The 12,531-nt window shown below is 36.0% G+C and overlaps 1 protein-coding gene across 1 annotated transcript in view; it reads left to right on the top strand.

The window, feature by feature from the left end:
* The first annotated feature begins 5,193 nt into the window (after window positions 1–5,193).
* Window positions 5,194–12,531, top strand: part of LOC107564017 (glycine-rich cell wall structural protein 1.0-like) — a 17,552-nt gene continuing 10,214 nt past the window's right edge. Inside the window, exons 1-9 of the mRNA XM_016249007.1 lie at window positions 5,194–5,262; window positions 8,210–8,254; window positions 8,383–8,409; window positions 8,530–8,586; window positions 8,831–8,848; window positions 9,495–9,566; window positions 9,675–9,791; window positions 9,870–9,902; window positions 10,204–10,239. Of these exons, the coding sequence (XP_016104493.1) occupies window positions 5,196–5,262; window positions 8,210–8,254; window positions 8,383–8,409; window positions 8,530–8,586; window positions 8,831–8,848; window positions 9,495–9,566; window positions 9,675–9,791; window positions 9,870–9,902; window positions 10,204–10,239 (472 nt within the window). The 5' untranslated portion in view covers window positions 5,194–5,195. The remainder of the gene's footprint in view (window positions 5,263–8,209; window positions 8,255–8,382; window positions 8,410–8,529; window positions 8,587–8,830; window positions 8,849–9,494; window positions 9,567–9,674; window positions 9,792–9,869; window positions 9,903–10,203; window positions 10,240–12,531) is intronic.

Below are 12,531 nucleotides of genomic sequence, written 5' to 3'. Positions count from 1 at the left end.
AAATTTTCAAGAGAGTGTACATCTGTCAAAGACTGTGTTTTTTAACTGTTTTTTTTTTTTAAAATGTATATTTAAAAAGAAAAAAAAAGTGTTGGAAAAACATTGTCACGTCCTTTTTCTAACTTATAAAAAACACAATAATTCACTTTCTATATGTATTTGACCTCCATGCCCCCTTTCTTGCTGTCTGTTTCTCTGTATGTCTTGGACCAGGACAGGACTGCTTTTCTGTTTTTAGTAAAGGCGTCTTGCTGCAGACTCTTAAGCAAATCTTTGACATGGAAGAATACACCACTAATATTGTCCCTGTCTGACTGTGTCAGCAGGATACTGGAAAGCAGGAATATTACTGACGGAGGAATTTTTTCATTTTATCTATCTATCTATCTATCTATCTGTCTATCTGTCTATCTGTCTATCTGTCTGTCTGTCTGTCTGTCTGTCTGTACGTCTGTCTGTCTGTACGTCTGTCTGTACGTCTGTCTGTACGGCTGTCTGTCTGTACGTCTGTCTGTACGTCTGTCTGTACGTCTGTCTGTACGTCTGTCTGTACGTCTGTCTGTACGTCTGTCTGTACGTCTGTCTGTATCTATCTGTCTATCTGTCTGTCTGTCTGTCTGTCTGTCTGTCTGTCTGTCTGTCTGTACGTCTGTCTGTCTGTCTGTCTGTCTGTACGTCTGTCTGTACGTCTGTCTGTCTGTACGTCTGTCTGTACGTCTGTCTGTACGTCTGTCTGTACGTCCGTCCATCCATCCATCCATCCATCCATCCATTATGATGTCTGTCTCTCTCTATGACATTTATCTTTCAGTTTTGATGATTACACTGTATAAAATGGTATCTGAAAAATAATTAAGAAATGATTTAGCTTTACTGGGCCCTTAACTTCAGATAACTCAAAATGACTCACATATACCATATATTTTGACAAACAAGTCAAAACTGCTTTATAAAGTTGATATGAGGGACAAAGTGTATAAAACAAAATCACCATGTTTCTGTGGTTCAGTATGTGTTCCCACCATTTACGTTGCACTCTGTGGAGCGAAACGCTAACACAGCACCTCCACAGGTGCAGGCAGAGTGACTGCCATACCGGTACATGGGCTAAACACATGGAGCGCTGTGCCACAGAAATACTAGGTGTGTGTAGAGTTATTCTGCAAAAGTTTATTATGCAGCATGAGCACAGAAGACTGTTTTAGTGCATTAAAAGTGATAGACAATCGCAAGAGTTGTCATTTACACCAAAACACACACATTCTTACTCATACATGAACAAGCTTTAACAGAGAGTGAATTTCCCTGTGATTATTTATCTTCACCTCTTCTGTGGTGGTGGCACATAGTCAAACTCCTGTGGGCCTCAAACTGCGTGTGAGGTATATTTAGACATGGTAAATTTGCTTATTAATGGGTCTGACACCAGCTATCAGGTATTATCCAGTGTTCCTTTCTGCTCCAAGCTTCTGGGTGGCTTGTGGTTAGTGTCTGGGTGTCCGTTTAAGTGGACAAGAGAGCCCAAAGATTCCAAAGATCAGGCCTGTCTCTCTCTACATCTATATTACGGTTGTGTGCACAATCTCAATCTGACACCATCTGAATCTGTCTTTGTTTGTAACTTTAACAACGCAACAGTGATTTTATCATGATTATCTGGAGTTGCCGCACTGTCTGCAGTGAAACCTTTTTAACAAATTAACCAGGTAGCTGAGGTCATGGAGCACTGGTTGTGCACATGTTTGTAACACATTAGTACTGTTCCAAAACCTAGTGATGTGTAATGTATGTGAAATGAAAGAATACTTTAGAGGTAGTTCACCCAGAAAAAGAAAATTATTCACCCTCATGTTGTTCCAAACAACTGTAGAACAATATTTAGAAAATTTGTGGCACCCAAACAGTTTCGGTTCCCATAGACTTCCATTTTGTGGACAAAAAAATGGAAGTCAGAACTCTTTGGGTACCAACATTCTTCAAAGTATTTGTGTGTGTGTACAGGTTTATATATCCTGGTGTGGACTTAAACCTGAATACACACAGACTCATGGGGACTCGTGTCACGGTGGGGACCTAAATTGAGGTCTCCATGGGTACAAAAGCTTATAAATCATACAGAATGAGTTTTTTTTGAGAAAGTAAAAATGCAGAAAGTTTCCTGTGAGGGGTAGGGTTAGGTGTAGGGCAATAGAAAATACAGTTTGCACAGTATAAAAACCATTATGCCTATGGAATGTCCCCACAAGGATAGCTGACCAGACTGTCTGTGTCTCTGTGTGTGTGTGTGTGTGTGTGTGTGTGTGTGTGGGGTGGGTGGGTGTGTGTGGGTGTGTGTGGGTGTGTGTGTTTGAGCAAATGATGGAAAAAATTGGAAGTTAGTTGGCAAATGAAACGGTTTGGTTACCAACATTTTTCAAAATATAATTTTTTGTGTGTTAATGTGTTTTTGAGTAAACTATGACATTTAATTATTAAAATCAATTATTTAATTAAATCAAATTTTTATCTTATTTAAGCAATATTGTTCAGAATTAAATGAATTGTATTTATAATATTAACATTTCTGTTGTTTCTGTTGTCACCTTGGAATGTGGTGGGGGTTTTTTTCTTCTGAACTCATTGAATTCTGGGATTGCATTGCATTTGGCCAAAAGAAGGCATCTTAAGAGGTGGCACAAAATTACGTTTCCTAGGTTTTTGGAACGGACTTTGTGTCAGGATTGCTGTCTACATCTATTAAAAACTGGGTGGGGACAAACAAACAAATAACTTAATAAATAATATTAAATGTCAGTTATTAAAGTAAAACAGAAGAATATTACTGTACAAAATTAACTGTTAAAGCATTTTTCCAGAGGGAAAAGTCAAGGTAATATTGTCCAAACAAATATATTTAGAGTTTAATGAGCATATTCATAATTCATCACACTCCTCGTATAATATTAAGTCAGCACATACAACACAGACACCCAACAGACAGGACACTCATATAAACAAGATTGGAGATGGATGGATGGTAAAAAGTCATTAGTCTAGATTTACACCTGTTTATGTGTGCATTCTGTCTGATGAGTGTCTGTGTTTGTATTGCTAAGGATTATAAAGCGAAATAGATTGTCCAGCAAAAAGGGACAAACTCAAAAGTCGAAATAAACTGCTGATGACGTTGTAGCGGAGGATTTAAATTGCTGTTCAAATATGACTTCACTGCACTGTGTTTCTGCCAGTGACTGTTCTCTTGTTAAAAACAAGCTTTTATAAATGTTTTATGTGGAACTTTGCTTCTCCACATCCTACACTGGTTTGTGTTATTCCTCATTTATATTTACAAATCCTCACTAGTCTAGCAGGACATTTACACGGTTTGTAAATAAAACAAAGTTACACAAGCTATATAGAAAACTAACAGGTGGACCTGTTTCAGGAAATAACCTTAAAACCTTATCCACAACAGAGTGGCCCTGTCCTTCCATTTGGCTCTCTTCATCACAGGTCACGGACTGTCTGCTCTGTCTGTTACAAGTCTCAACCCTAAATAATTGGAATCTAACTCATTAAACAAATGCCTGCTTAGAAAACAGAACAGTGTGAAACTCATCTAAACATTCAAATACTTTTCTTTTTGTATCAAATGGATGTTAATGTTGTCAGTATTAATGAAGTGTGTGATTTTATTTCCTTAAATGCATTTTCTGTGATTCTTTATATTATACTCACGTTCACATAATGTCCATCAGGAAAATTGGGATGCTTGTTTAAACTCTTTAGGGGTACCTTGGGTATTTTGAGGGCTCAAAGGGGGAAGCAATGGCCATCTGAGGACAAAGTTAATGAAAACACAAAGAACACCCATAAACCTATTTTTTCTCAGAATCATTGCAAACAGAAGCTGCAGTGACTCACGTGGTGTTTTTACTACTATAAATCATGCACTCGATTCTCAGTGTGAGGTGGAGCCCTGTCTCGAGTGTCAGTAAAGCAAACAGACATAAGTTGATATTTATGTCAATCATAGACATCAATAAGTAAATTAGTAGCTCTGTTTAGAGAGATTTGTAATACTTTGTAGTTATACTATGTAACTATAATTTGTAATTGTTTACTTTGTTCATATTATATTATATTATATTAATTTGATAATGACCAACTGGCTGTGCATTATCCCATTTTACATGGCTACTCAATACATGGACATATGGTATTGTTTTAGTTGAATTTATTTAATAATATTATCTGTATATCATCTCGCTAAGAAAATAAACATCACTGCACATTTAAAAATAAAGGTTCTTTACTGGCATTTATTGTTTCATAAAGAACCATAGATGGAAAAATGTTCTTTACAGCAAAAAAAAAAAAAAAAAGGGGTTTTTTTTTGAAGGTTCTTTGGGGAACCTAAAAAATTTTTTTTGGGGAATGGCTGAGAAAATTTCCTTTTTGAACTGGCTGTGCATTATCCCATTTTACATGGCTACTCAATACATGGACATATGGTATTGTTTTAGTTGAATTTATTTAATAATATTATCTGTATATCATCTCGCTAAGAAAATAAACATCACTGCACATTTAAAAATAAAGGTTCTTTACTGGCATTTATTGTTTCATAAAGAACCATAGATGGAAAAATGTTCTTTACAGCAAAAAAAAAAAAAAAAAGTGGTTCTTTTCTGAAGGTTCTTTGGGGAACCTAAAATATTTCTTCTGTGGAATCGCTGAGAAAACTTCCTTTTTGAAACCTTTATTTTTAAGAGCGAATAACATACAAAACAATATGCCTAAAAACACTATTACCATAATACTGAAGTCCTTTGAGGTAATTTTCTTTATAATCGATAAAGGAGACCCAAGATGGCTTTCAGTTACCAGGACACATATGTATATCTATAGGGGCATATTACTACAAAAATCTGGATGAAGCTGGTTGTCTTCTTCAGGCTTAGTAGAGCATGAGAAAAGAGTGGGATGAGGAGTGAGAGAAAGGGCAGATGATTTTTTTAGGGGGTGCCCAATAGAACAGCAGAGGGCAGGGCTGGTCAGAGGAAAGACATGGGTGTCCAGAGAATAAATAAAGGCCTGGTGGGTAGGTTGGCCAGTGGTGCTGCTTTCAACTGAGAGTGCTTGACTCTCACCTGTGTGCATTTCTGGCTATTTGCTAATACCAAGTCTATCTGTCTGTCTGTTTGTCTGCCATCATGCTGGTTCAGGCGATCCTGCAGACCTCACTGGTCCTGTGGCTGGTACAGAACACCATACAGGGAGGTAAGTTAGATGTGTCTTCTGAAGTGTTTGTTGTAGAGATTTGAGGGTGAGAAAGAGAAATGAGGAGAATTTGTGATGCGGGACAGGGAAGAAAGAGGGGCAGTGGCTTGTTATGATATCTGTGCACACATGGGGTCAAATCATTGCAATTATGACTGAAAACGAAACAATTTTAATCTAAAAAGGGACTAATTATGATTTAAAAAATGGCACTGGTGGCACTAAGGTTGTGAGGTTAATCCCAGGTAGGGCTGACCCATGTACTCAAGCCCTTCATTGTGCTCTTGGGGGGGGGGAGTCCCTTAAGTTCTAATAAGTGTGGTTTTGGTTGCTGAGAAAATTACATTTTTATTTAAACTGGCACTTTAAAGCAGAGCAATAGGTACAGTGAATATGTGCATCATTAGGTGGAGAGACCAATCATCCAATGCTTTTGCTATCTGAATACCACTTTGAATGTCTAATAATATGGACAGATTGCAGTTTAGTAATTACATTTAAATGCATGCATGAAAAGATCTAAATAAAAATCACATCAAATAAGGAATAACTAAATCTCCTTCAACCACTTAGAAAAATGTTTTACAAATATTTTTCTTTGTTTATGTAGTATATGCAGGGGGTTTGTGAGTTGGTGAAAAGCTAATAATTAATTCAATCATTAAAATGAATAAACAATGTAAACGTAAAAACAAAGTAAAACATTTATTTTAAAAGATGTAATATTTTATTTGTTTACCTGCGTGTCATGTGAACGGCAACCAGCATAAGAGAATCTCACGGCGTACTTTAAGTAAATATTTTATTTCAAAGAGGTTTGGATGACAAAATGTTTGGGAATCCAGTTGAAATATGTATTGCATAAATAAATAGAATGCATTAGTTCTCAGTTCTTGTTCTTTTGAGAATTCAATCAAATAGAAATTCAGAAGGGGAAATACTTTTATCTGCTTAGACTTTTACATCTTTTTTTCAGGCTACATGTCTCACCCTCATGAGTTCATGTAATATGTCACACTGCAGGGTACCTGAAATCAGTTTGCATACCATTTGAAGCAAAATATGAGTTGGATCTCTGAAGTTATTAAACACAGCTAGCCCCTATTTTATGGAATTTTGATTGATTTATTGTGTTGCTAAAACATATGTTTGTATTTTTTTAATCTTTAATACACAAGGTTATAATAAGGCCTAAACTTAACTACACATAAGGTCTAAAACTTGATTTATTGACATTTGTACTGTTTTTAATCATGTGTTTCATTTAAATGTTTGCAGATACTAATGCACTATAGATTAAACAGAAATACAAATTTTTAGGTTTATAAGTGTTAATTCTTTTGCCCATTTAATATTACCAGTCCTTTGGTGACTATGACATGAAAACGCTACATTGAGGTGAAGCAATCACTGAAGTGGTGCGCTTTTCTTTATCTGGTGCCAGTGAGGAAGGAACAGTACATGTGGCATGACAGATCTAAGATGCAGATTGACTTGCTGTCTATATCTGATGCAAGCTATTTTTTGTCTGTATTTTTTGTCTGCACCTTGTATAGACAATCAAATGTCACCTATTGATACTTGACAGACAAAAATTATATATATATATATATTTTTTTATTCATTATGTAGTATGTGCCACTCTTACTAGTCTTTTCAGTCATCTTGAGGCGTTATTGCATCATCAAATGTTCAGCCAACAGTCACGGATGTTTGTATGTGAGACTAAAATGTGTCTAGAAAATTACGTAATAAAATGCACATAACGAATCTATGTTAAATGTCTGACAGCTCTGATAAATGGAGAAAAAATACCTCTGGAAGTGAGTCATGGCTCGACGTGTCTGGGTTTGCCTGGATTCGCTCCAGCCTCCATAACTCTGACCGCAACTTAAACACTTGTATTTCATGTCTGAAGATCAAAACTCTGTGCCTGAAGGTGACAGCGGTGGTCAAAATTTGTCGGCCTTCTGTCAGTCCTGACTTTATATGACCGATACACAGCCCATTTTGTCCTACAGTTTCTGAGCATCAATGGAGGCCTGTTCTAAATATGCAGAGACACCGGTTAGTTTGACGAAATTCACACAGCTAATCTCTTATTACGTCAGCTGGCATAGTTTCTCAACCATGGAAACTTTATAGGTTGATTTAGAACAATTCAAACAGGAGTCGCGCTAATCTCACTAATCCAGAAGTGCCTAAATCAATTTGACCACTCTATGCTGAAGTATTTTTTTACGATATTTATGAGCCTTGCCCTTAAAAACATATTGTGGTAGTATTGTAATGTTATCAGATAATATTAAGTTGGCCATAATAATTATTTGCGTAGAAGGTTTGTCAGAAAACATGGCATTACCATGGTAAATGTCTAAAAATATGGTGTTCTTATTTTTGAATGGTATTCAAAATATAGTATTCTTTCTTTAGTTCTTTCTTTTAGGCCAAATGACCGATACACAGCCCATTTTGTCCTACAGTTTCTGAGCATCAATGGAGGCCTGTTCTAAATATGCAGAGACACCGGTTAGTTTGACGAAATTCACACAGCTAATCTCTTATTACGTCAGCTGGCATAGTTTCTCAACCATGGAAACTTTATAGGTTGATTTAGAACAATTCAAACAGGAGTCGCGCTAATCTCACTAATCCAGAAGTGCCTAAATCAATTTGACCACTCTATGCTGAAGTATTTTTTTACGATATTTATGAGCCTTGCCCTTAAAAACATATTGTGGTAGTATTGTAATGTTATCAGATAATATTAAGTTGGCCATAATAATTATTTGCATAGAAGGTTTGTCAGAAAACATGGCATTACCATGGTAAATGTCTAAAAATATGGTGTTCTTATTTTTGAATGGTATTCAAAATATAGTATTCTTTCTTTAGTTCTTTCTTTTAGGCCAAATACATTTATACAGTTTTTCCCACTTGTTTAAAGGAGTTAGGCCACAGACTGGAGCCCTGGGAAGATTGGCGAGTCGAGGTATTTTGCGCTTTTTCATCTCTGTATTTATGGTGTATCTGTGGGATATTACAGAGGGTTAGAGGTCAGAAAATTACATCACATAATGAATTTCTTCATCAATCCTGCCTTCTTTCGTTTCTCTGTAGGTCCTGGTATCAGTGCAAAGCCTGGAGGTAAGTCTGTCTGCCTGAACCTGGTGGATGCTGCTGAATCCAATTAATCCAATCCATTTGCTTATATCAGTACAAAGGTTATCTTATCTTTCTTTCATTTCTGTACTGCTCCATGTCCAGCGGCTGGTATTCTTGGAGCCCGTGGCTATGGGGCAGGCAAGCCAGGAAAGACAGGTGGTAAGTGACATTAAACTCCGATGAAGCTGAGATGAAAATAAGTACAAACAATAAATAAAGATTTATAATTAACCTTTGACTCAACACATGCCAAAATACACAGAATTGCCTTTGAAAAAGGGAGTCAACGAGACAGTGTACTAGGGTATTTGTTTATTTACATACAAAAAGTGAATGTTAGTCTTTCGGATTCTGTCATGCTAACCATCTAATGTTTTTTTTTCCTTCTCTCTCTCACAAACAGCTGGCCGTTATCTTGGAGGTAAATTTATTCTGCTTTTTATTTCGCATACATTGCCGGTCAAAAGTTTGGGGTTTGTAAGATTTTTTCATGTTTTTGAAGGAAGTCTCTTATGCTCATCAATACTGCATTTATTTGATCAAATAGAGTTATTTTTGTGAAATATTATTACAATTTAAAATAACTTTTCTCTACTTTAATATACTTTAAATGTCACTTATTTCTATGATGGCAACGTTGATTTGTCAGCAGCCATAACTCCAGTAGTCAGTGTCACATGATCCTTCAGAAATCATTCTAATATGCGGATTTGCTGCTCAAGAAAATTTCTTATGTTGAAAACACTTGTGCTGTTTAACATTTTTGTGGAAACAGTGATACATTTTTGATGAATAGAAAGTTGAATGCATTTATTTGAAATAGAAATCTTTTGTAACATTATAAATGTCTTTTCAGTCACTTTTGGTCAATTTAATGTGTACTTGATGAAAAAAGTATAAAATTATATATATATATATATAAATTATACTGACCCCGAACTTTTGAACAATAGTGTAAAATGCATAAGCATCTGTTTGCATGTGTGTGCAGTAGTCTGTGCTATTATGTGAATATGGGCTTAATGTGTGTGTAGTACAGTATGTGTAATGAGTATGGTGTCTGTTAGGGGCAGCATACAGACCCACTGCAATCAGAGGAGGCCTGAAACAAGGATATGGAACACTTGGTTATGGAGGAGGTAAAACTGTCATTCCTAAATAACTATAATGGGCAGATATCAGGTTTTACATCTGATGGATTTATTATTCTTGCATTCATCACCATGATCCTACTATTTTGGTCTTAGCTTCAAACCTTGGAACTGGCCTTGGGGCTGCCGGACTGGGACTTGGCACAGGGTATGGCCTAGGCAACGGGCTGGGAGCAGCCTTGGGTTATCCAGCAGGGAAGCTTGGAGGAAGAGGTGAGAGCTGTTCATTTGCTTTGCATTCATAAGTATTCTTGCAACATTTATTCACTGTTTGATTTTGACATTTTCTAGGTTACACCAGTAATGGCTATGGAGCACAGCTAGGTGAGTGTGTGCACCATAATGACAGAATCAATAAACATTATATAACACATTCCAGTTTAATGCCATCTCTGTCCGACCCGAATGTTGTGTAGCAGATTGGATCTGATCTAACCGATCAAAATTTGACCTTGTTCTGTGATTAAAATCTTATATGATATGTGCTGTCCATTTGCCAGGATTAGGTGTCATATTTTTGATGAAGTTGTGTGGGAGTGAGAGTTTGTGTCTACAATGAGAGGCTTCCACTAAACAGGCATTTCTTCTTTCTGTAACCTTGACGGCTCTCTTGTCTTGTTGCCAGGTTACGGCGCAGGAGGATACCCCGGCGCTGGTCGTGGTATGTAAACTCTCCTTGTCAAAGCATTAGGAAAATGTGTTTAACCCTCATCCGTCCCTCCCGAACCTATAACAAAAGTGTCCCTCGTGGGTCAAAATGACCCAAAGGCCAAAAATTACACTAAATTAATTTTTGGTCTTGAAAGCTTATATTGGAACATTTTTATATATATTTTTTTCTAATTTCTTATGTAGGTTTTCTATTATTTTTTGGTGATTTTTGATCATATTTACATTTTATTCTGGATATGTTTAAGAAAATATAAGAAAATAAGCAGTTTTTGTACATTATTTCACCAAAAAAAACCCAAAGAAAGACAATTTCAGTCCTGTTTCATCAAAAACCAACAGATGGCCTTGGAATGGAGTCACTGAGTGTCTCTGCTGCCATCTGGTGGGAAAAAAATTACATAAAATTGTATTTTATGGTTACAGCCACTAGAGGGGCCTATAGAACCCTATGGAGATTTTTAACTGAGCAAAACAAGTGAAACATGAGAAATTAGATAATCTTAAAGCTTCAATTTGGTTGTTTATGGATTAAAACAGTGGTCACCTGGTCGCCCGCAATAAATAGCCTAAATTAGCGTCGGGCAATAAATTATATCATATCGAGATAGTAATGATGATAAGCTCTGGACATTTTTACTCAAAATGCATTAATCTAACATCCTATCACACAACAGAAATAAATGTTACAGCAACCAGTCTCATGAACACACGCACTTCATCTTCAGAGCGGCTCTGAGAGTCACTTCACCAACTTTATGCAGTTTCATTTGAGAAACAAATACCGTCAAATACATGCTGAAACTAAAAAGTCCTTCACGACAAACCGTCTAAATAAAAGTCCGGTTTAACGTCAAATTATATGACAACCAAGTTATTTATATATATATCTGTGTGTGTGTGTGTGTGTGTGTGTGTGTGTGTAGTGGAGTATATCAAACAAGTAGCCCTTGAGACCATTTTATCCATTTTATTCAGGGAGCCCTCACTCACAAAAAGTTTGGAGACCCCTGGATTAAAATATATATTGAAAATCCATATTTTGTAATATATTTTAAAATATATAAATATGATTAAATGTTACAGCAACCAGTCTCATGAACACACGCACTTCATCTTCAGAGCGGCTCTGAGAGTCACTTCACCAACTTTATGCAGTTTCATTTGAGAAACAAATACCGTCAAATACATGCTGAAACTAAAAAGTCCTTCACGACAAACCGTCTAAATAAAAGTCCGGTTTAACGTCAAATTATATGACAACCAAGTTATTTATTCTTATTATTCATTTATACAATTCTGTTGTGCAGCATCATGTCTGATATGTTAACTCAAAAAAAAGGGAAAATGACAGTCATATCCCAGCAGAACCATGAAAAATATTACAATGTGTTCTATGAGTGTGTGTGTACCATGTGTGTGTTTGTGCATGTGTGTGTGTGCGTGTGTGTCTGTGTATGTATGTGAGTTTTTTCTGCATTGGGGATATTCTGTAGTCTCAGCCCTTCGTTGGGTATACATCTTTACTGGATTGTCTCAGATTTTGTATATCATAAAAAATTTAATGTAATGAAAAATGCAGTTTTCTCGTAAATTCCATTCATTCCTATGTGGGTCAAAAAGACCCGCGAGGGAGACTTTTCTTACTTTTTTTATTGCACCCATTTAAACTCCTCGAATCCACTAAAAAAACATTTTGTGTGTATTCCCGGTGTGACAAAAGTAAAGAAATCTTGGACCGGTACGATCAACACACAACTTTTAGAATTTTTTTGAAAATCTTTTTTGGGTCAAAATGACCCGAGGGACGGATTTAAACTCGGGGGTCTGAACAAGGTTTTGTTGTTTTCTCAGGTTGCTATAGCAACCACAACTGACCAGCTTTATCCACTTTATTCCAGGAAGCAGTTGCCCCCATAATATTTTCTTTATTTCAGAGTTCTATTGATCAAGTGAAAATTTGTCACCAGATGCAAGATAAACTTTTTTTTTTCAGCACTGATATAGCAGTATTTAGGTACACTTGGTGCACCAAATTTGTGTTTATTTAAACCTTTGTGGCATTTCATAAGTATTTTTTGGAAGTGCTTTATTATTCTGCTATTTTAGCATCTTTTGACGGGAGGGAATCTATCCCAAATTCTATCTTTGATTTATTCAGCAGTTACTGGAAAACCATTGATTTAATTACCATCAACAAAACTGACAAAAGTCTTTATATATATATATATATATATATATATATAATGTATATATGTGTATATATATATATATATATACACAC

Source organism: Sinocyclocheilus grahami, unplaced genomic scaffold (genome assembly GCF_001515645.1).
Source record: "Sinocyclocheilus grahami isolate Dianchi unplaced genomic scaffold, SAMN03320097.WGS_v1.1 scaffold901.1, whole genome shotgun sequence".
Lineage (NCBI taxonomy): Eukaryota > Metazoa > Chordata > Actinopteri > Cypriniformes > Cyprinidae > Sinocyclocheilus > Sinocyclocheilus grahami.
Note: the sequence above shows the minus strand (reverse complement) of the source record. Positions and strands in the feature narration are given on the sequence as shown.